Source organism: Thamnophis elegans, chromosome 7 (genome assembly GCF_009769535.1).
Source record: "Thamnophis elegans isolate rThaEle1 chromosome 7, rThaEle1.pri, whole genome shotgun sequence".
Lineage (NCBI taxonomy): Eukaryota > Metazoa > Chordata > Lepidosauria > Squamata > Colubridae > Thamnophis > Thamnophis elegans.
Window position 1 is genome coordinate 61823777 of NC_045547.1, and position 24347 is coordinate 61848123.

The window sequence follows — 24347 nt, forward strand, 5'->3', positions numbered from 1 at the left end:
AACTGCGACTCGCACATACACTATGTGGGCACTGACTAAAGCTGCGAAACAAAAGCAGCCGCTGAAAGACATGAATGCAAATTTGTTTTGGAAGATGTTCACAGGAAGGTGTTGCCTCTCCCTTACGATGAATAAACTGCTCCTTGCATTCTTAAAAGTTCCATTAGATCAGTGTTTCTCAACCTTGGCAACTTGAAGATGTCTGGACTTCAACTCCCAGAATTCCCCAGCCAGCATTCACTGGCTGGGGAATTCTGGGAGTTGAAGTCCGGACATCTTCAAGTTGCCAAGGTTGAGAAACACTGCATTAGATGCTGATCCTGAAAAATGGGCAGGTTTGACTCCTTGCTTTCAATGGCATGATGAAGCAGCATGACTGTTAGGAAGCTCCAAGATTCAGAGGACTGGGCCATTTCAAAGTTTCTTAAAGTCCTTATTTTTCTTTAACTTGAATTTCATTCATCCCATTGCTGCATTAGTTTGAAAATTTTTGCTTTAAAAAAAAAGGTCATCTTTCTTTTTGTGCAGCTGACTTGAACAATCATTTAGTCATTTTTCCCAAATGTCCAGATAAAAATTCTGGGAGAGCTGTCACAATATGAAGGGCATCAGCTCTGGAAATTTGGTGGGAGAAATGATACATTCCAGATAATGAGAACAAACTAGTTCAGTGTTTCTCAACCTTGGTGACTTTAAGTCCTATGGACTTCAACTCCCAGAATTCCCCAGCCAGCTGGTTGAGCTGGCTGGGGGATTCTGGGAGTTGAAGTCCACAGGACTTAAAGTCACCAAGGTTGAGAAACACTGTCTTAAAGAAAGCTTCATGCCTAAAATAGGATTAGAACTCACAGTCTCCTGCTTTCTAACCAGATGCTTTTAACTATTACATTGTTGGCTGGTAGATGATTACTAGATGACAACAGGAGGTTTTCTATTTCTTCCCAATGCCATCTAAAGTCATCTAGAGTTTTTCAACCTATGGTACCTCCTGGAGTCTTCATGTTTTCTATGAACTATCTGTTTAGGCTCATTCATAAAGATACAGGACAAATATCACTTAAAAAACTGAATTTATTCTAAAGTTAAAGAAATGACAACTTCTATGATGGAAAAAAGTTTTAAGGCAGAAATAATTGCTTTAGATATCATACACTAACTGTATTAACCTGTAGTTAATAATAACATATAGTAACTTCCACTCTCTTCCTTTCATCTTGTGTCTTGCCAAGACATTGTTAACCTTAACAATATATTTAGCTTCAAGTAGCTTGAAGTAGTTCAGCTGTAATGATTCTAAAGTGTTCTTTGCATTGTAGGAAGGAATCTAGCTGATCTAGCTAGCAAATAATTAAGTACATTTTTACAGCTACATGCTACCACAGTGATTTTTTTTAATGCAAATCAGTGCTCAGAGAAGGAAACAAGGAAAAAAGGAAATGTGTGGAAGAACCAATACAGATATTACGTGAGTATCTTTGAGTGCTCCAAATGCCCTTTTTGTTTTTGAGGTTGTAAGGTTGTGTAGACCTACTGATTAACAGTGGAAATTTTGTTTGCAACACCAATTTGTACTAAAATGTGTAGTAAAAATATGGAATGGTCTTGAATGGGGAAGGAAGAGCGTATAGCAAGATAAAAGTCAGGTAAAAGAGGCCTGAGTCCAGGCCAAGGAAGTAACATGAGGAAACATCTCAGACAAGCCCCTCCATACTTCACATGAAAATGGAGGGAGAGGGAAAGGACATTCAGACTTGCAAGAATCTATTATTGTAGTTGTTGCAATAAAAGTAGTCCTGACCTATATATCTTTGGTCTTAGTCTGATCTGTCTGGTAGGGCTGACAAAATGTAACTGCCCTCAGATGTATATACACTCACACCTGGCATTGTAGATTTCAAGACTTGGTTTTGCTCCAACTAAGATCCTGTCCCTCTCCCTTGAAAAAGATTGGAGAAATAATTGTCCCTGCATTGTGTTGTATTTTCTTAGGACTTCCTAACTCTTTGCTTAAATAAACAGATACGCTCTTACCAATGGTGTCCACAGGGAAGGCAGATACCAAAAAATGCAATCATGCCATGTGATCATCATGAATCATGGGATGAAACATGAGTCTGCATGCACTTGGAAAAGGCCTGAGGTCCCTTGCATCATTTTGACAAATGTGATGGACTGAGAAAAACCCTTTGATTATTTCAATTTATGAAAAAATGTATTTCTCAATGAATTAGGGTGTTGTCTCAGAGTGGAATAAAATGCTTCTTCCCTTCCTTGGTTTCTTGTGAAATCCAGTGCAAGATCAAGCATTGTTACAAGTTCACATTTTGCAGAAGGCTGCATCCCATTTCATTTGTTTTAGTCAACTAATTTAAAAATAATCTAGTGAGATCAGAAGGTTTATACTTTGAAAAACACTTTTACCACCTAAAGATATTTTCCAGTCCACTGGTGTTCATAGGGGGTGGGAGGCACAGATGACTGCACTATGAGCCGAGGTGGCGCAGTGGTTAAATGCAGCACTGCAGGCTACTGCTAGATCAGCAGTTCAGCGGTTCAAATCTCACTGGCTCAGGGTTGACTTAGCCTTCCATCCTTCCGAGGCGGGTAAAATGAGGACCCGGATTGTTGGGGGCAATATGCTGACTCTCTGTAAACCGCTTAGAGAGGGCTGAAAGCCCTATGAAGCGGTATATAAGTCTACTGCTATTGCTATTGCTATTGCTACTTGGGTCTTCACATAATTATATCAATGATGCAACTTGCATTCTTGCATCAGATATCAGAAAGCAATTACATAATCACATCATTTAAGTAATGACATCATGATGCATTTGTCAGCACTTTATAACAGGGGTGTCAAACTTGATTTCATTAAGGGCCACATTAGGGTTGTGTTTGACCTCCAGGGGCTGGGGTGGGTGCGGCCAGGATGGGCATGGCCACCTCAATGTCACTTCTGTCAGGGCACCTGTGGTGGCCTGAGTGCTCTGCCAGCTACGATGACCTCCTGCAACCCTCTGCCAGGGTTGTGGCCCTCCTGAGCTCTGTTTTTGTTGGCAGAGGCACTGTGGGCCAATCTTTCACTGTTTCCAGGTCAGCCCTGTGGCCCAAATCTAAGCACACTGCAGGCTGGAACTGCCCAAGGACCTTGAGTTTGACACCTCTGCTTTATAACATCATGAATGTCACAGATATCTATGCCTCCAGCCATTTACTGTTAGTTGTGCAATAACTTCAGGCAAATGATGCTTTTCCTCAAGGGCAGAGGTTATTAAAACCTCTCAAGCACCTGTAAATATGTATCATATTTAGGGTGACCAGACGTACCGATTTCAGCGTGACAAGCACGCTTTATAACAATTTTTCCCGTGTCCCTCCGCGTTTTAAAAAAGTCCCGATTTTCTGGCTTCATGTTGAAAGCCCAGTGGATTTGCTTAAGAAATCCTAACCGGGGCAAGACAAAAGACACCCTGTCTAATCCCCCTCTCTCTCTGTCTCAGTACTTTCATTGAAGATATTAAAACGTTAAAGCAACAAAACGGACCTCCCCCCCCACCGCGCCGCTTTTTTACCTTATTTTATAAGAAAAAATAGGATCTAGTACCATAGAGCTGCAGGAAATGGCTAGAGAGATCGCCAGTGTTACTTCCTGGATTTTCCGGAGGGGAGGGGCACGGAGGTTGGAGGACTCCTCCAAAATGATGGGAAAGTTTCAATTTGCTCAGTTCTTTGTATCAACATCTATATCATTTTGGATTGACTTGGAGTTTCTGCCTGCTGGTAAGTGTGCTGGGTTTTTTTTCTCTTATTTTTTAATGCATTTTAAAATAATGTAGGTTTTTAAAAATGTGCAGCTGCTGTTTTTTTATTCAAAACAATATGTGATGTGCCATGGAAAAATCATTAGAAAAAACTCTGAAAGAACAAAAGGGTTTTTTTAGGGTATTTTCCTGATCAAAACTATAATTGTTTCTGCATGACACCCTTAATCACAAATAGCCAACTACACTTCATTCTAAATAGTTTTATTTCCTTTATTGTATGTGATTACTCAAGTCCAAAAACTGAGTTAATTGGATAAACTCAGCTCCACAATTTACTAAATATACAGTCACAGGAATTTCATGTATAGTATGCTGTCTCTTAGGGTTTATTGAACATAGGAGAATAATATGAGAGGGATTTGATGTAAAATAAGCTCTTTTAATGAATTCTAAATCAACGCAGCAGACAAGACATGGGAGTGCACATAATACACACTTTAACAATTTTTTTTTCTTTTAGCCATCAAATACTGCAGCAAGTGTGTCAGTAATAATAGCAAGACAGGCATAGGATTTTCCAGCCAGGTTAATTTTACTTTTTTATGGTTTTGATGTTGTATTTAATTTTATCTGTATTAGAAACTTATGAAGGCTGTGCAACATTTTGAGGTGATATAGAGTATGTAAAGGCATGAATACAGTAGAACCTCTGGTCACAACCATAATTCGTTCCATAACTTTGGTCGCAAACTGATTTGGTCATGAATCAAACCTAATTTTGGAAATTTGGTGCTTACAAAAAAAATGGTGCAGAAGGGGCAGCAGCGGGGGGGGGGGGGGAGAATGTGAATATTTTGGTCAGAAGCATTCGTGACCAGAACTTCTTCACTTAAGACTTAAGATTCACTTAAGATATAACATCTTCACTTAAGATTCACTTAAGAACTGTGGCAAGAAAGGTGGTATAGTGACCAAAGTTACAATGGCATTGAAAAAAGTGACTGATGACCATTTTTCACACTTAGCGACCATTTTCACACTTAGCGACCATTGCAGCATCCTCATGGTCACGCAATCAAAATTTTGATGTTTGGCAACAGATTCATATTTATGATGGTTTCAGTGTCCTAGGGTCATATAATCACCTTTTGACAAAGTCAGATGGGGAAACCAGATTCACTTATGCTACTAACTTATCAGCTGCAGTTATTCACTTAAGAACTGTGGCAAGAAAGGTGGTATAATGGGCTTAGTGACCAAAGTTACAATGGCATTGAAAAAAGTGACTGATGACCATTTTTCACACTTAGTGACCATTTTCACACTTAGAGACCGTTGCAGCATCCTCATGGTCACATGATCAAAATTTGGATGTTTGGCAACAGTTACAATTTATATTTGTAAATTGTAGTTATGTTGAAATAAAAAAAACCATTGCAATACTATTTTTGTATTGTATGAAAATTTTTGTTGCTCCGTATAAAATTTTTAATCAACACCCCACCCCCCCCGGTCAAAGGTGTCCCTCTTTACCAATCTGAAAATCTGGTCACCTTAATCATATTCCAAACTATATAAGCAATACTGTATTTATAGGAAGACTTAAGATAGAGCTAACGATTAAGGGAACTACCAGCCTGCTTTGAAAGGTCTACACTAATTGTGAAATGACATAGCTTCAAATTTCAATGACTATACCAAGGGGCTATTGATGATCAAAGTAGACTGAATCACACAATAGGATCCGTAAAGCAAAATAATCTTCTCTATAGCAATCAGGCTGTCCACATCAGGCCAGGCTTTTTAATCACCTGGATCAATTGCAACAATTACTCTACAGGCCAGATCAATCTCAGCTGTTTTGATTCCATACCACTGAATGCAGGTCCCAAATGAACATCAGTCCTTTTGAAATGTATACAATGCAAAAGATATAATTCAGTGACTTTGAAGATTTCAGGATTCACCGTGGGTTTTTTTACTTCCTACATTCCAAATGCTTTATGAGTGCATCAGTGGTGGGTTCCGGATCCCGTTCCAACCGATACGGTTGGAATGGGCCTGGCAGCGTCTACATGCGTCCAGCAATGCCTCCGCAAGCCTCCACAACACTCCAGCTGCTCAGTATGTGCCATGTGCCTGCACGGAAACGTGGAAGGCTTTAAAGGACAGGTAAGGAGCTCAGGCAGGCGGATGGGCCCTCCAGAGCATAGTACCAGAACTGTACCCAGTGCTCCAGGCAGGCTCCTCTATGCCGTACCAGGGCGTACCACCTGCAACCCACCACTGGAGTGCATCTTATGAAAGCACAAGATTGGGGAAGGTTTGCCTAGTTAATTACTGTCAGCATTTGGAAAGGGCCATATTACACTGTGAAATAAATTAACAATCCTCTTCCCAGTATTCAAACAAATAAGATGCAGTCCATCTCCCGTACAGCTATTGGAGGACATTAAAAGCTATCTATCTTGGTTTGAAAGCAGCCAGGTAACCTTGTCAGTAAAAAGACCCCCTAGCTCATCTTATTACTTTCCTCTTGTCAGTTCCCATATCTTGTTAAAGCAAAATGTGAAGATTAGCCCATTTTCCAAAACTCCATTATAAATCTTAATTCTATTTTTTCTTCTACCATAAGCCATTTCATTATCTCAGGATTGAACTATTATTATATTCAGTAATGATTTTTTTAAAAAATCAACAATAAATACTAGCCTAAGACCAGAGTTAAGTCAATGTTACGTTGGTTCAGGTTTTACAAAGACAGAAGATTGAAAGCTCAAACTAACGTTTCAATAGATATAACCCATTTCTTGTCATCCTGTCAGCTGTGTTGGCTGACAGCTTCACATCTGTCCATCTCCATTTGTCCTTGATCTCTCCAACCATAATACAGATGAGGAACATAGAGTACCTTTAGTCAAAAAAGATATTTACATTCTATTTCTCTGCTGTCTTTTGGAACTCTTAAAATTAGCTACACTGTTAGAAGAAATCTTCTTGTTGAATTGGTTGCTAAGTAATTGGTAAGATGGATTAAACAAGATAGTGAAGGATACCAAAAATTCCTGTTTTGATAACCTTTACTATTTTTTTTTGTTGATCAACAGATCAGCTTTTTGAAGAGCATTACAATTTTAAAAGTGCATGGGTTTTTCTTAATCAGCCACATTAACCCCAAACCAGATATGATTGAAAATGTCAAGATGGTGGCTACAATAGTGTGATTCAAAGTATTTATTATGTAAGTAAGATGCACATAAAAATCAGACAGAGCTTCACCCACACCATTGTGGCTGCCATTTTTACTTTTTCTAAACCATACCTGTGGACAACCCCTATAGAACACATTTAGCCAGTTTATTGGCATATCCAATATGAACCTGGAAACATGGTCATTTCTACATTGGAAGAAATGCTCTTTTCCCATGCCTTATACTGAAAGTTAGTTATTGGGAGTGGCCCCCTCCATCCTATCTTCTGCCCTTGGAAAATATGGTTAAACTAAAGTCCTTTCTTCCAGACCTGGAGCTAGAACTCACAAGTGGCTGCAGAAATGATATTAGGCCAACTGTCCCATCTCTGGTTTTTCCCACTGTGGCCTTGTGTGATGTGTGTGTGAAGCAGAAAAATCACTGATGGAAGCACAAAAATTAAGTGTAATAACAGGGAATGTTGGTATGTCAGCTTCCACAAAGATTTAGTGAGTTCTCCACTGGCTCTTCCTCTATTTCTTCAGTGAACTGGCAATAGTTCTTTTACCCATAATTCATGCCTGATCAGACATGCTGATTTTCAGCACCCTGAACAGGATAAAAGTATTCAATCAGCAATATACTGAGAAAGCATGAGGATAGCCCTTTCAAAAGGTTCCAAACCTAGTTAAGCTTTGCAAGGGGAAAATGCAAATGTTAATGTTTAAAGGAAGGGATGAATAGCAATTAAAGTGAAGGATTGAATGGTTGAGCAAAGACAACAGTGAACTTTCTGGCACTGCTTCAAAATGAACAGGTACGAATGTGCTTCTCTCAGCCTTCAGGTGGATACAATGTGGGACTAGAAACTTGTATCTTGAGCAAGCTTGGTTCATTTTGGGCAAACACAAACAGTTATTTTAAAAAATATCAGACAATCCTAAATGAGAGGTTGGTGTGATAGGAAATGACAAACATCACAGTCTCATTGACCCTGTGAATAAAGGCAATGTGGCACCTGCTTCAATTTCTGTGAGATTGATGTATATGATAGTTTCTTCTCCTTTCTTTACAGTTTCATGAGTTTCCAATAAAAGGTAGCCTGTATGTAAATGAGTAAGAGATACTACTACATAGGTATATGCAAAAGTGGTATTCAGCAGGTTCTGACCACTTCTGGAGAACCAGTAGTGGAAATTTTGAGTAGTTTGGAGAACCAGTAAATAACACCTCTGACTGCCTCTGCCCCCATCTATTCTCTGCCTCCCGAATCCCAGCTGATAGGGAGGAAATGGGGATTTTACAGTAACCTTCCCCTGCCACGCCCACCATGCTATGCCCACAGAGCCTGTAGCAAAAAAAAAAATGAATCCCACCACTGGGTGTATGGACATTTAATACAATGCCACTTCCATTTAAATTATATGATTCAAACTAATCAATGGGAATACATGGCAGCTAATAGGTGGCTTTAAAGAAACACAGTTGTTTATCTCTGTATCCAACATATAATGTTCATCTAGCTTTTTTCAGGCCCCTATATAGAATATCTAAGGAATAATTCCACAACAGGAATCAAAATGAACTGCATATATTAAACAACAAGCATCCATTTGATCAACTGACCCATAAATAAAGAGAGCTAATTTGGTATAAGCTAGAAACTGGGAGACCAGTTCTAGTCACACCTTAGGAACAAAGCCAGTTGGGTGACCTTGGACTTGGTACTCTTTCTCAGTCCTAGGAAGAGACAATCTTCTGAACAATATTTCCAAGAAAACTGCAAGGACTTGTACAGGCAATTTCTAGGAGTCAAAAATTAACTTGAGATCCCTCTCTCTGTCTCTCTCTGTGTCTCTCTCTCACACACACACAGATACACACACAACCATGAAGAAGTGTTTCTATCTTTTCTTTCTATCATTTGTTTTGTTATTTAATCTCTACAACTGGGAATAACTAACAGAAAGAAAATTGACGGAAAGGAAACTCTGGGCCCCAAGTCTGACCATTTAGCTCAGGGCTGTCAAACTCACAGCTGGGGGCCCGGATGCATCACATGCTGGCCACATCCATGTCCAGTTTAGCGAAGGGGGGCAATCCTGATACATCACGTGATGCCACCATGACAATACGAATTTGACACCCCTGAATTAGCTCAAAACCAATCCTTTTATCCCAACATTAATAATCAATTAAAGAGACAGAATAGTCAGTATTCCTATGTTTGAAAGAGCGGACTTGTTGTGGTACCCAAAGCTTTGTCTGCACAAGTTATTTTTAGGCAGGAACAGCACCATCATCATCCACGAATGTCACTCTGTTGGGGTTCAGTTGTCCACAAGGCAACCACCATCCCCTTAGGCATCTCTTCCTACATGTGTTGATGCCAAAATGTGCATTATTGCATTGCAATGCAATCACTGTCTTTTTCTACTTGTATTAGTAGCATGTAAACATATAAACGACATACGTTTGTATCACAATGTCACAATGGGTATTTCATCACTTGTCTTTGCCTCACCCCCTCTGTACACAACCCCTGTCTTGACTTCTTTTGATTCATTGCCAATATTGTTCAACTCTTTACTATAAATGGTGGCGAACTAAAAAGAAGAGGCACAACTGCACATTTTATCACAGGCATAACATTCATTTATGCTATCATTAACATAATATTCATTAGGACAGATTCCTAAACTGTAACAGAAGATATTACACATAAAGCCCTCTAGAATATTGTTCTTCAGAGAACAATATTTTACTCCTAGAATGAAACTGCTGCAAGCTTTAATCAGGGAGAAATAATAACTTCAGAAGCACAATTTAGGATTTCATCAACAGTAACCCCTAATAAAACACTTTAATAGTTTTTATTGGACAGAAGTATATTATATGCTCTAATCGGAACTTGCTGTACCTGTTGCCATTTTAATGAGATTGATTTGAAATCTGGTACATATATAGAGTTCATCACATTTCAGGTTGTTAACAAGAGGGGCAATATTTTTAAGCAATAAAATGCTGAAGTTTTAAACCTTTGTTTTAAATCAATACCATTTTAATCACAGTTCTCTTGTGGAATGTGAAAAACAAGTACATTACAGCAAAAAGTAATTCACTAAACCATGTCCCCATCAGTGATATATAGTGATTTCACTGATGGAGGCATGGTTTAGTATATATATATATATAGTGATATATAGTGATTTCATTGTGTCACCCAGTCTTCATTTAAAGTAATCAGAAACTTCTTCAGGATTTGAGGTCTCTATCCCTTTCTTACATTTGTCACATGATTGACAATGGATAAAGGGGGGGATGATCACATGATCATGACCACCATCTTGGTTTTCAAAATTCTCCTTCCACAGGAATCACTGGAATTAACTGCAGTTATTTTGACACAATCCTGATTGGATATCAACAGATCAAAGGAATTAAATTGCAGCATGGCATTTTATATTTCAGGATTTTGAGAAGTACTGACCTCTGATGGTTGCTTTGCTGTATAAATGGCTAAAAATGGAATTCCTTGTTGCCGCAAAGATCTGATAAACCTTCCAATTATTTCATCTGTAAAACAGAACAGTGTTATAATAGTTTATTAATGTTATTAAATTCATATTTGGTAATATAGTTAAATATGTACCTCTATTATTAATCTCTAAAAGTTCATTTTTACATAGTTAAATGGAAATTTAGCAATACAGGAGACAAACATTGGCTTGTCCTAAATCATTTTGCATATCATCAGATGGAAGAAATCATTCTAAAGACTGTGGGACGGGACTTTGCCAGAGAGTGTAAATTAAACAAAAGGGCTTTATCGGGACAAGGACTCGGCTTCGTGCTCCTCATTCGAACTTCAGGAAGGTCCATCATAATTTCAAATCATTGAGGAGTGACCAGTCTTAGTCAAGGACTATTTGTATCTGTCAAGCTCAGGCCCACATATGAGACAGTGAGATCCTATCAAGTCCAATACATTATTTACTTACATTTAATAGAAACTTACCAAATTAAAGCCATATCTAAGCTACTATATAGACCCTAAGATATTCTAGGGAATGGTTATCCTAAACCTCTCCCACCCACCCATCCACCCCAGCTTCCCAGCTCAGGACTGTGCAGACTATTGACCCAAGTTGTCTTCTGGGAAAGTTCTGAGTTGGCAAAATTCTCACCCTTTGCTGCTGCAGGTGTACATTCCATCACAATACCACTGACATATGCAGTATACATATAAAACTGTATGTAGACAAGACTACACAACCCGCCATTACATCTTTCTAGTTCCAGAGTTCATTGTGACCAAAACAGCTGAAAACTAGCACAGTCATTTTCTGCCATTTTGAATTAGGGAATATATGAATATGCCCCAAATCGGCTTAAAATATCTTCCAAAAGACAATGGATGTTTCTAAAATCCAGGAAAACAGAAACAAAAACTTCTGCCTGCTTGTTAAAGTCTTCAGGATCTTCTTAAATGTCAACTGTATCTATTACAGGTAGTCATTGACTTATAACCACTATTGGGATCAGGATTTGTGTTGCTAAGCAGAATAGTTGTTACATGCCCTATTTTACAATCTGTTTTGCAATGTTTTGTTGAGCAAATCACTGCAGTTAAGGGAATTATACAATTGTTAAGTAAATCTGGCTTTTCCCACTGATTTTGTTTGCTGGAAGCCAGCTGAGTAGGCTGCAAATGGCAATCACACGACCCTGGGAGGCTGCAAGGGTCATAAATACATGGTGATTACCAACCTGCAGCACTTTGATCATGTGGCTGTGGAGATCATGTGATAGTTGTAAATGCAAGGACAAATTGTAAGTCACTTTTTTCAATGCAGGTGTGGGCTGCAGGTTTGCCCAGATTCGGGAGAACCATAGCTAGCAGTTTGGAGAATCTCCAAATCCTACCCTTGGCTGTCCCATCCCACCCTGTCCTGCCCCTCCCAGGAGTCTCCACACAGCCCATTTTGGATGCAATGTAAGTGCAGGGCCTGTGTGGAGACTCGGGGAGGGGGGAAAACAGGCCTCCTGGAAATTCCAAATGGCTGGAAATGGGCCCATTTCCAGCCTCCAGAGGGTCTCCGGAGGGCCTTCAGAGCCTGGAGGAAGCAGTTTTTGCCCTCCCAAAGGCTCAATGAAAGCCTCTGGAGCCTGGGGAAGGTGAAAATGCACAGCCCCACCCCAATGGTGCATGAGACTGACTAGGCCATTCCCACCATGGCGACGCCCACCCAGCAACTGGATAGAGAACCCATTGCTGAAATTTTTGAAGCATAACCCTGTTTCAAATGCCATTATAACTTCAAACTACCTGTGGTCAGTGTACGATTGCCCACACCAGTAAAGCTGTTATTCTTCATACTTGTTCTTGGAAAGAAGGGCTATCAACTTTAGTAAATTTGCTGGTTTACCAAAAGATTGGGCAAAGGTCTCAAACAAAGCAATGTAACTTGAACCAAAAGAAGGGATATTAATTTATATACAAGCTAAAATCTCACAATGGATACCTTTGAAGTATACATTGTTAGTTTTGATTTGTAGTTTTACCTTTTATATTCTGCTGTTGTTCTTACATTTTATTAGTTTTATTGAGACTTCCAGAGAGCAGTTAGGCAGATATAACACAAATATGTAAATTAAAATAAAAAACCAAAAATATCATTATCCAGCAGAACAAACAGCCATTTTTCCTTTTATATTTACTGATCATTGCCAAAGGTATTTCTCTTTTATTCTTTGTAGGTAAGTTAATTTAATCACATACCATTTTCTATGAGCTTGTTCTGAGTGGAAAGTTCATCTTTTCTGCATGAAAAATATTGAAAGGAAAACTAAAATATCACAAAAGTAATTAATAGGTAAACATTTTGCATTTAAAAAGCATTTCACTTAAAAAAAAGATATTTAATTTACTTTCAAGAGGAAACATAAAACATATGGTTTCATATTGAAATATTGTAGCAAAGATATCATGTTGTATTTATCATTATCAGTGAATGTTTTGACTAATGATATAGCCCTGAAATAAATAAGGGGATCCATTAAAGGAACATTATTTTGGGTAGAAAGTGCTGACATTTATGAATATAAAAAGTAAGCACAATTTTTAATATGTCTCAGAAGTTAGGCCTGCTTTGTGCAATATTAAAACAACTTTAGTATCATTTAAAATGTCATATGGTGCATTGAGTCTGCAAAATGGAGAATAATCAGCACAGAATAATAGCATAAAGATAAGGATAAATTAACCCTTCGCCTGACAGACAATATTTCAAAATGATATGATGATGATGATGTTGACGACAACTACAATAACAGCAGCAGCAACAACAACAATATGGTAGAAATGCACCCAGGTAAACATGCCATGTCTAGTTTGCGTTTTTTATTTACTATTATTTCCTCCCTAAGGGATCAAATGTTTGGGCAGTAATTTGCTCTTTCAGAAAGAAAAGGAAAACTGGTTAAAAACAAACTGACAGCAGTTTTTATTGAATAAGACAGATAATCAGGTTTTTGCCAGTCTTAATAACTTAGGCTTCAGTTGAATGATTTTTACCTAATAAGATTGCTGACAACACCTATAGAACAGCCCAAAATGAGAGATCATGGCAAAAAAGACACCACATGAGAGAGAAATTTCTATTTGAGATAAATAGTTCCATTCAATGTGTCCAATGTATCCTATATAAAACCATTTCAGGATTTTTTTAGTGTAAGCTGTTTTTTCAAGTTGGTTCTTTCCAGATATGTTAGGATTTCATGCACAAGTAGTCCTCAACTTACAACCACAATTAAGCCCAAAATTTATGTTGCTAAGTGAGAAATTTGTTAAATGAGTTTTGCCCCATGTTATGACTTTTCTTGCCACATTTGTTAAGTGAATCACTGCATTTGTTAAATTAGTAAAACAGTTTTTAAGTGAATCTGGTTTCTCCATTGACTTTGCTTGTCAGAAGGTTGCAAAAGGTGATCACATGACCACGGGACCCTACAACCATCATAAATGTAAGTCAGCTGTCCAGCATCTGACTATACTCACATGACCAATGGGGATGTTACAATGGTCATAAGAGTTAAATATGGTCACTTTTTTCAGTGCCATTGTACCATTGAACGGTCACTAAGTGAACTGTTTTAACTTGAGGACTATCTTTACTAAGGAAATCTACTTTCACTATGATTATATTCCTCTCTTCTGATACTTTCCAGATTTGCTCCCATGATTCCATCTATGTGTTTTTTTAATATTTGAAAGGACTTGTTTGCATCTCAAAATAATATAGGAGAATCTTTGGCTGTTGGATCTTCCTGCGTCTAGGGAAAATACATTCCCTACTGATTATAACTCATAACTCCTTTTAAATTTACATTATTCTTACATAAGATACACTATTTAAGACACTTCTCAGATGCTTTATGGAAGCATGCAAGATGTCTAGTCCTTACGAGAGTTCATACCTTCTGATTGGTGGTAGGTTTATCTCAAATAAACTGGGTTTGGAGGTATTCACTCTTAGCTTTGATATGTCAGGGCTGTCTACATTTACCAAGTTCCAGTTCAGAGTCTTCTGGAGGCGGCCTGAAAAATGACTGACAGCATGACAGTCAACTGCTGGCAAAACCAATGAAGATGATGAAGTCTCAAGAAGCTCCTGCAGTAAATACAAATAGCAGTTAATTATGAGGTAGATAATTAAAGATCTTAAGGGGGTGATTGCTTTTTATACTGTGATCAGCTTTGATTACAGTCTTTTATAGTTTCCATTATGCAAAATAAATTCTATTACCTTCAATAAGAATTTGACAAGCAATTTCATTACACAAACAACCTAGTAATGAAAATCACCTTGTGGAAAACAACAAGGAAAAAGTCCAATATTGGAAATAAGTAGGTATGAAACTGACTGTTTTTGTACCAACATACCAAGAAGTAAAAAGCACGGACATGTAATATGGTAACAGATGGGATCTTCTGAGAGCTGCTAATGCCCTGCCAGCAAATTCATGCCCATACTCCTACTTGATAACCAAACTTGATGTGAGTGAATGGCTCACATGTGTGAATGATAATATTTTTTCACACATTCCTTAAATGAAATATTCAAACCTAACTAGCTCAAGATTGACTCAGCCTTCCAGCCTTCCAAGGTCGGTAAAATGATCCAGATTTTGGGGGGCAATACGCTGACACTGTACAACAGAGGGGACTGTAAAGCACAATGAAGTGGTATATAAGTCTTCTTAAGGAGACAGGAAGGAAAATGTTAGCCAAGAAGCATGAAAGCCAGATTGGTGACTTGGGGTCAGTCACTCTCAGTCCCATCCACCTCACAGGATTATTATTGTGGGGAAAATAGGAGAAGGAAGGAGTATTAGATATGTTTACCACCTAGAATTCTTTACAAAAATAATAGAGGCAGGATAAATACATGAAAAAATTAAAAAATATGATACAGTACTTTCTGTTCCCAAGGTGTGGTAAAAAATGTCAAGTTGGCAATGCACATCAAACACTGACAGAATTTTAACTATACTATTGTGGCTGCCATCTTGAGGTTTTTCACTATGCTCTGTGAATATGTCCATCTTGCCCTTTGCAGAACTTTTGGCAAAAACTCTGTCATAGCCAACTCTCTATGAAAGTACATAGTTATGAACTATCAGTTATTAATACATAACATTTTCACATCTATACTGCTTAAGGTGAAAAGAATATATAACATGAAAACACTACAGCAGGAATAAATGAAACTTATAAACTTTGGCTGGCAGGCAGAGATATTAGAAAATGTTCATTTTTACTTTTGATTTTGCCAAACATTGGCCTTAAAAAGGCATCTCTGCTGAATTGCTTCTTTCCAATATGAAATGAGTTCTGTGCAAGTCAACATTTGGGTTAATTTCATTATGGAAAAATGAGAGTTTATTTGATTTAAATCAGCAGAAATGTTCCCTCCAAGATGGTATGCTGAGTGGTTGGAAGGATTTCCTTCTCCTGCCGACAAACAACTAGTTTCGCTGCCAAAGTAGCTTCCGTGGCACCCATCTCCCTAAATTGAATGGGATCATCTAGGAATGACTCAAGATGACTCTTTCACAACTGTGGGCACTCCTGAGAAGACGAATCCTTGAGGTTATAATTCCTGGTGTGGCAATCAGAGAAATTCCCATTCTACATCTTTCCTCTCAGCTGTTTCTTTTTTAAAAACAAACCTTGGCTTTCAACGGCACTTTTCAAAGTTTTGTTTTTCCTTTTAATTTGATTCTTATTTTTAAAGGTGAACTGACTTGTTGAATGCTTTTATTCAAACCCCTGCTGGATTTTAACTTTCTCTTGTTGCTTTACTATGTGTGGGTGTTTTCAGCTCCGACAAGCCAGGCTTTTTTTGTTTTCCCTTACCATTTGGAAAACAAGAACTGTGTTATCTCTCTTATTAAAATTCAGCAAAGAAAATACGAATCAACCTGCCTATCTACGTCATAGTAACAGAACAGAATAACAGAGTTGGAAGGGACCTTGGAGGTCTTCTAGTCCAACCCCCTGCTTAGGCAGGAGACCCTACACCACTTCAGACAGAATGGTTGTCCAATCTCTTCTTTAAAACCTCCTGTGTTGGAGCATTCACAACTTCTAGAGGCAAGTTGTTCCACTGATTAATTGTTCTAACTGTCAGGAAATTTCTCCTTAATTCTAAGTTGCTTCTCTCCTTGATTAGTTTCCACCCATTGTCCTATCTTCAGGTGCTTTGGAGAATGGTTTGACTCCCTCTTATATGGGGTAACCCCTGAGTTATGGGAACATTGCTATCATTTCACCCCTAGTCCTTCTTTTCATAAGACTAGACATATCCAATTCCAGCAACCATTCTTTATATGTTTTATCTTCGAGTCCCCTAATCATCTTTGTTGCTCTTTTCTGCACTCTTTCTAGAGTCTCTACATCTTTTCTACATCGTGGCGACCAAAACTGAATGCAGTATTCCAAGTGTGGCCTTACCAAAGCATTATAAAGTGGTATTAACACTTCACGTGATCTTGATTCTATCCCTCTGTTTATGCAGCCTAGAACTGTGTTGGAATTTTGGCAGCTGCTGCACACTGCTGGCTCATATTTAAGTGTACTATAGCTGTGCGCTTCATTTTTCTTGCCTAAATGTAGAACCTTACATTTTTCACCATTGAATTTCTTTCTGTTAGATAGTGCCTAATGTTCAAGTCTGTCAAGATCCTTCTGCATCTTAAGCCTATGATAATGATCATACCGGTTTCATCAAATTTAGCAAGCAAATGTTTAGATGCTAATAAGAACATTTATCAATTCTTGGGCCAACTTATACACTCTGGGCTATATTAGTGACTCTTTTTTTCTACCCAAAAGGAAGCCAATTAAATCATTTGAGATATATTTTCTAGAACACACAGTCATTAACATCATTTGCTAAAAGTAAATCTAAAAACCATCTGTTCCCTCTTAGGAAATAGCTGTTGGGAGCATCCTCATGATAAACCAGTTGATAATTAATATAGTTACTGTTCTCAAATATTTGATTTATATATTTTTTCACTTCATCTATTTACTGTCTGATTCTTAAACTGTAACATGTTTTGTACAAATTTCTTTATTCAACTTCAAGAAAAATTATGTAACTGAATGGATTAAAAATATTACCCAAATACATATTTTCTTTTGAACAGAATCAATTACTATATATAAGGTACAGAGTCAAGACATTACATCTTTGGGTGTGGCAAAATGCAAGAAATGACCTACACAGACAGATACTGTACATGCTTCAATGGCTTACCACTTGTCACTTATTTTTAATAACTTATTTAATCCACTTGTTTGCCATCTATAAACCACCAAATGGTGTGTTGGCAAGAGCAGCGGTCACCATGCAACTGAATATGGACGAGAGAAAAACTAGCAATATCTACTCCTTATCATAATTATTGCTTCCAGGTAAAAATAGCAAACAAATGCGTCCATAGAGACTTTGTCCTCTCCTTTCATAAAGTGAGTAGGAAACCATATATGAATCTTTCTTCAATATTGTCATTGGGAGAGGACCTTCACCTACCTTATAACAAGAAAAATATTTTCTCCAATAACCAGATGTCACTTCTCAGGATCAGCTGTATAACACAACTGCCAAATGGCAGGGTCAATCCTGGGATTTACCACTGTCCTGAATCTATCTACAATTCTGAAGTATTTAGCATACAGTGATTGTAATTTAATATTATTGCTTTGATACTGTACTATATCTCCTTATTTTAAAAAGAATATTAAAAGGGGCAGAGTATTGTTGACTGATTAATGGAGCACAATAACAGACAGATGCTATTCAATATTAATATCCAATTTTGGGGGAAAAGAAATCAAAGTCAGTGCAAGAATAGCTGCATAAACAGCTACTGATCCTCAGCTACTAATGTTCCTACAAAAATCTAATGTCTGACAACAATAGTGATGTTTTTAAAGCCAGTGTTTACTTATTGCAAAAAGAAATGCATTCTTTTCTTTCCATTATGTAGACTGTCCCATACTCCTGAGTCCTGACATAAGAACTGTGAAACCTCAGTTTACAGGATTTCAGTAGAATGGAATTAGCATTGAATTGATCCTGTTTCTGTTTTGATGAACTTCATTTGTACAATGAAAGGATTATGTAAATAATTCTACTTACCTCATTGGCACATACATGTAATTATGTAAGTGACACCAATCATTGTGGGCAGATAATCTCCATCTTAATGGACATTCATAATAATGCATATCTCCTTTCCCCAATTATCCATTAAAATAAGCTACCACTAAATATGACTAATGTCAATGGATACTGTAAATTAATAAGGTGGAAATTGTGTATCAGAGGGCTTAATATATACCTACTTATTCAGACAAAGCATTCCTAACTTCCATGAGTATCTATATCACAACATATGTAACTGCATGCTTTTGGTACCAAGCACTGACAAATTTTGCAGGAATAGCAAACAAAAAGGATTTTTAAAAGATAACTTCAATATTTGTATTCTTAGGATCTGTATCTGGCCCTCCATGTTATAATAGGAGAGATTAAGATTCATCAGTAATTAATATTAATCAAGAGTACACAAATATAGACTTTCTTTTTAAAGAATCAAAATGGGAAATGTTTTCTGAGATTTTAATATAAATGTATAAAAAGAACTTGGAGGAATAAATCAATTTACCAGGAAAAATAACTTCTTACATTTGAAAGAACCATGCTCAGAAAACAACTTCTGAAAGCATTGTAGGGTTGTATTTTGATTTGAATCCATAATTGGACTTTGAGAAAATCACCACGGAACTGAGAATGGGTTGACCCCCTAATTTCCATTCCTGGGACCAACAGGCAGAATGAACTGTAAATTCTGAAGAACTGAAAATGTTCTTCCATACCCTATAAAGGAAATTACAGAAATTTATCCTTATCGAGTTTGAAAGAGCTTTCAACCTGTTTCTGGAATTAAAAAGATCCTTCTGCCATTTCTTTTAAGCATGCCTATTTGGTTTTATTTCTTAAAACTGCAGGGAAATGCCAGATGGAATAGTTATGCTTGCCTGAACATTGTGAAATAGTGACTCATTTCCGGAGAAGTTGTTGTATTGTGTGAAGTATTCCACGCTAAGCTGAAAAATAGAGAAGTGGTAGAGATTATTAGAGAGATTCCATGTTGTTTAATTTTATACAAGCTCTAATATACATAAGCAGAGCCATACTTACTCTATCTTGAAGAAACAAGACAATATTTGTGTGCTCTGGGCCCAGAACTGTATCTTTCAGTAATAAATATAACTTGTCCATCGACATAATATGTCCTTCATGTAAAGTCTTTGCCAAGCCATGGAGAGAGCTAAAAAAGAAATTGAGTTATGAAAAGAAATTATAGGAACAAATGATTATTGGTGGTGGTGATTGGCAGCGGTGGCAATCCCCACTGCGTGAAACAGGCCAAAAATGGGATGCGTGGAGGCAGAAAATGGGGCATGTGGAAGCTGAAAATGAGACATGTGAAGGCCGGAAATGTCCGAAGAATTGGGGCTGGAGGTGGGTGGGCCTTTGGCAATATTTGCTCTATAAGACTTTTTGTTTCTTAGGCATTTTCTGTGCTGGAAAAACTGAAGAAGATGGGAGAATTATCACTATTTGAGTTCTTTATAAAATTCAATTAAATAAGTAAGTATGCAATTAAAAGTTGATATGGAATAATCTCTTTTTGGAAATTAATGTGCTGTTTTGTTCCATGGTTGTGTTCATATACCAACCTAGTTTATGCATTTTTGCTGCTCTAAGGAGAAAGGAGTATATGGATGAGTCATTTCCTCTATGCATCTCTTAGATTTCAGAACCACAACTGCAGAGCTGTCAGCCCTCCGGGGTAGACGCTATCAGCAAACAGACTCCATAGGGAACTTCCATAGGAAGATTGAAACTTTCAGATCGTCTATAGCAGGGTAGGGAATTATGGCTTGTTTCTGACTTGTGGAGTTCAACTCCCAGAATTCCTGGTTCAGCATAGCTGGTGCAAGAATTCTGGGTGTTGAAGTCCACAAGTCAGAAACAGGCCATAGTTCCTCACCTCTGACCTATAGTAATAGAATCTTGCAGGTTTGCCTTTCTTTCTCTCCTTGTCTCTTCCTTATACTCTGGGAAATTGGAAAGGAACCAGTTTGAGTCTGTTTTTAATAATTTCTTGCCTCCCTCAGCTTAATGCATGCTTCAGCAACTATGTTTGTCTTAACAGCTTCTGGGAGAGAGAAACGTCACTTGATTTTTAGACTATCATGTATGAGATATGAGCAACTAGACAATCCTACTCACAAAAATTGGAAAAGAAACTTATATCTATATATTGGACTTAATGCCTTATTCTTATGTGACCCCGTGATCCAGAATGTTGCCATTCCACCCTTCCAGAATGAAAGAAATCTGAAGAGCCACGGTGGCCCAGTGGTTAGACTACAGTACTGTAGGCTACTTCTGCTGACTGACAGCTGCCTGCAATTTGGCAGATTAAATCTCACCAGGCTGACTCAGCCTTTCATCTAAGGTTGGGGAGCCATATTGTTGGGGAAAATATGTTGACTCTCTAAACTGCTTGGAGAGCCCTGTAAAAACACTGTGAAGCAGTATATAAGTCTAAGTGCCACTGCTATTGCTATGAAGGAGCTTCAGAGAACTGAGAAAACAGCAAGACTTGAAATATAAAATGATTGTTTGTTAGATAATCAGTTCTACATGGCATATGCTTCCCACCCACCCCGCCTGGACCAGTTTGAACTTCCATGGACACCATCATTTCCTTGGGTTTTCTCTGTAACTTCTGACTCACACTGTTTTGAAAAGCTGCTCCCACATAGCTTGCAGCCTCCAAAACAGGACCAGCAAAATGGTTGTCCTCAGATGAGAATGGAGTGATAGCTATTAGAGGTTGCTGTGGAGGAAAGCATGAAGATAACTACAGGTGCATGGAAAACAAGAGAGGATGATGGATCTTCCAAGATTATTCTCTTGTTCAGAAAAGCCCACCATCTGATGAAATAAAAAGGAAATCCAAGAACTGGAGTTATGATCGTATATGGGAATGGGAGACAAGAGGAATATCTGTAGCCTAGGTAACAATTCTGTATGTGGGGGTAAAGTATAGGAAGCATTTCAGAAAAGACACAGCCTAGTTTTCTGGAGAATGGAAAAAGAGAAGGGGAGAAATACTTCACTTGCAAGATTCTGTTTAATGTAACCCTATAATATAGGTTAAAATATAACCTAATATAGGTTATATTTTAACCTAATATAGGATACGGTGGCTCAGTGGCTAAGATGCTGAGCTTGTCAATCAGAAAGGTCGGCAGTTCAGCGGTTTGAATCCCTAGTGCCAACATAACGGAGTGAGCTACCATTACTTGTCCCAGCTTCTGCCAACCTAGCAGTTCAAAAGCATGTAAAAATGCAAGTAGAAAAATAGGGACCACCTTTGGTGAGAAGGCAAAAACGTTCCGTGCACCTTTGGCATTTAGTCATACCGGTCACATGACCACGGAGACGTCTTCAGACAGCACTGAGTCTTCAGCTTTGAAACAGAGATGAGCACCACCCCCTAGAGTTGGGAATGACTAACACATATGTGTTAGGGGAACCTTTACCCATAGTATAGATAGTTCCGATGCTCCTGCTTGTGCTTCTTGTTGGATTACCTTGAACAGGAGGCTACTGTTATAGGAACAACAAACTTTTGGAATATTTTCTTGAAGATTGCTATTCCTACCTAAGCCTAAAAGAAACAAAGCAAACTTTAGTTGCCAAGGAGCTTCTGATCTCTCTGGCAGCCAAAGCAGAAATGGTCCCAGAGGTTCAAAAATCCCATGGCTGAATGGGAGGGGACAGTCCTACATTGGCTCAGCTGGAACCATGAAGGTTTTGATCTTCCTTTGGCACTTCTGTGCAAATCAGAATGTTTGCATAGGAGATTGTGCTGTGTTTTCTGATTTAAAAAAAATCCCTTTCTTGTCAGATCACTTTGATCTAGTTTCAGCTTGCCTGAATAGCAGGTTGGCAGGTGCTGAAGATTCTGTTGTGGGGATATATCTTCAACACACAATTAAGAAGGTCTCTTGATGCTGGGGTAAGGAAGGTGTCTAGATTGCACTCCTTAGAACAGGAGTGTCAAGCTCAATTCCATTGAGGGCTGCATAAGGGTGGTGTTTGATCTCAAGGAGCTAGGGCGGGCATGGCCAGGGTGGACATGGCCAGCTCGACATCACTCTTGTCAGGGGCGCCTGTGGTAGCCTGAACACTGCTAGTGAAAACTGGCTCCCGAGCTCCATTTTCAGCTGCAACGATCTCCTGCAACCCTCTGTCATTGGAAATGGCAGAGAGTTGCAGGAGGCCGTGGCAGCCAAAAACAGAGCTCATGAGCCTGTTTTCATTGGCAGAAGCACCACAGGCCGGTCCTTCGCTTTTTCCAGGGCAACCCCATGAGCCGGATCTAAGTACCCCTGGGCCGGATCTGGCCCCAGGGCCTTGAGTTTGACATCCTTGCCTTACAAACCCTGCATAGATAAGACATCTCGTACTTCAGGAAGATGTCCATCTATGAAATGGGCTCCTGGCACCCAGTCTCTTTTGAAATATGTCATTCGTTGCTTCATTCAATCAAAGTTCAAATGACTCTCAAAGCTCAAATGATTCTTGAAAAATAAACTTTTCAAGAGATCTGGGACTGAAACAACCTGAAGTATTGATAGTATACATGAGGAATTATTTAATTATATAGTACAGGCTAAATTTCAACTTAGTTTCAATGGAGTCATCCCTTCAAATGCAGACAGCTGCTTGGGAATGGATTTAAATGTTTGTTGAACTATTTGGCAGATGTGGAAGGACTCATATCTCCCTCTCCATATGTCTAGGGACATCCAGCTCGCCTATACTTTTAAAAAAAGAATATTAATTGCATCCTTCCACTTAACTTCATGTCTATGTTGATCCATTCCCTTCTGCGTGCCAAGCTGGTGAAATCCCAATTCGTTTCCCAAGTAATTATTAACATGTTATTTCTAAAGAACCCTTGGACTCCTTGGTCAGTCAACTTTTACAGCTGGGCTTACTAATGTGGTGCTTACTGCATTTGGGTTTTAATAGGTTACAAAACCTGCCAGGCTAAACTACAGAGCTGAAATTAATATCCAACATCAATCGAGCAACAGCAGAAGGAGGAATGAGTTCAATAGTTTGCTCAAAATCAGAAATATGGTATTCACCCTTGGTTATATTGCAGGTTGCCCTTTGAGTGTTTAAGCTGTCAGATGTACTTAGGAAATGGAGTAGTAATGATTTGAAATACCACTTGCTCTCCAACTTATGAAGTAAAAAGCAATATAAGGATGAGGTGGAAGATATAAGCAAAGAAATCATTTCTGCAGTTCTGTTCAAATGGAATAAATGAAGTTCAGCTCCTTTGTTATTTGGATTTTTCATTTCTTTGAATGACCTTGCAAACCTTTGCATTGGGGTAGAGTTGAGGCAACTGAATGGAGCTCAAGTGTTTACTGGCTGGATGCCCTTCCTATGCAGAGTTTGCAACAGACAATTACCCATTGCATGCAAAGAGACCAATATCTGCCGCTATCTAGGATCAAACTCACAGCCTCCTGATTGTGAGGCAACTTTGTTATCTGAGATAAGGCCCACTAAATTTATAAGCCTCAGACAACCCATGTGTGGTCTATGATTATCCAGTCCTTCTGTGACAACTTACTTTGGGGAGATTAAGTTGAAGATTGCTGTTTAATTGCACTACCTATAATTACAGCATTTTAGTATGCATGTAATTGATTATT

At 38.4% G+C, this 24347-nt stretch overlaps 1 protein-coding gene across 1 annotated transcript in view; it reads right to left on the bottom strand.

Moving 5' to 3' along the window:
* Window positions 1-24347, bottom strand: part of LOC116511678 (V-type proton ATPase subunit S1-like) — a 58171-nt gene that overhangs the window by 21116 nt on the left and 12708 nt on the right. Inside the window, exons 2-7 of the mRNA XM_032221848.1 lie at window positions 19732-19861; window positions 19569-19637; window positions 14435-14628; window positions 12738-12778; window positions 10442-10531; window positions 1993-1999 (exon numbers count right to left, since the gene is read on the bottom strand). Of these exons, the coding sequence (XP_032077739.1) occupies window positions 1993-1999; window positions 10442-10531; window positions 12738-12778; window positions 14435-14628; window positions 19569-19637; window positions 19732-19861 (531 nt within the window). The remainder of the gene's footprint in view (window positions 1-1992; window positions 2000-10441; window positions 10532-12737; window positions 12779-14434; window positions 14629-19568; window positions 19638-19731; window positions 19862-24347) is intronic.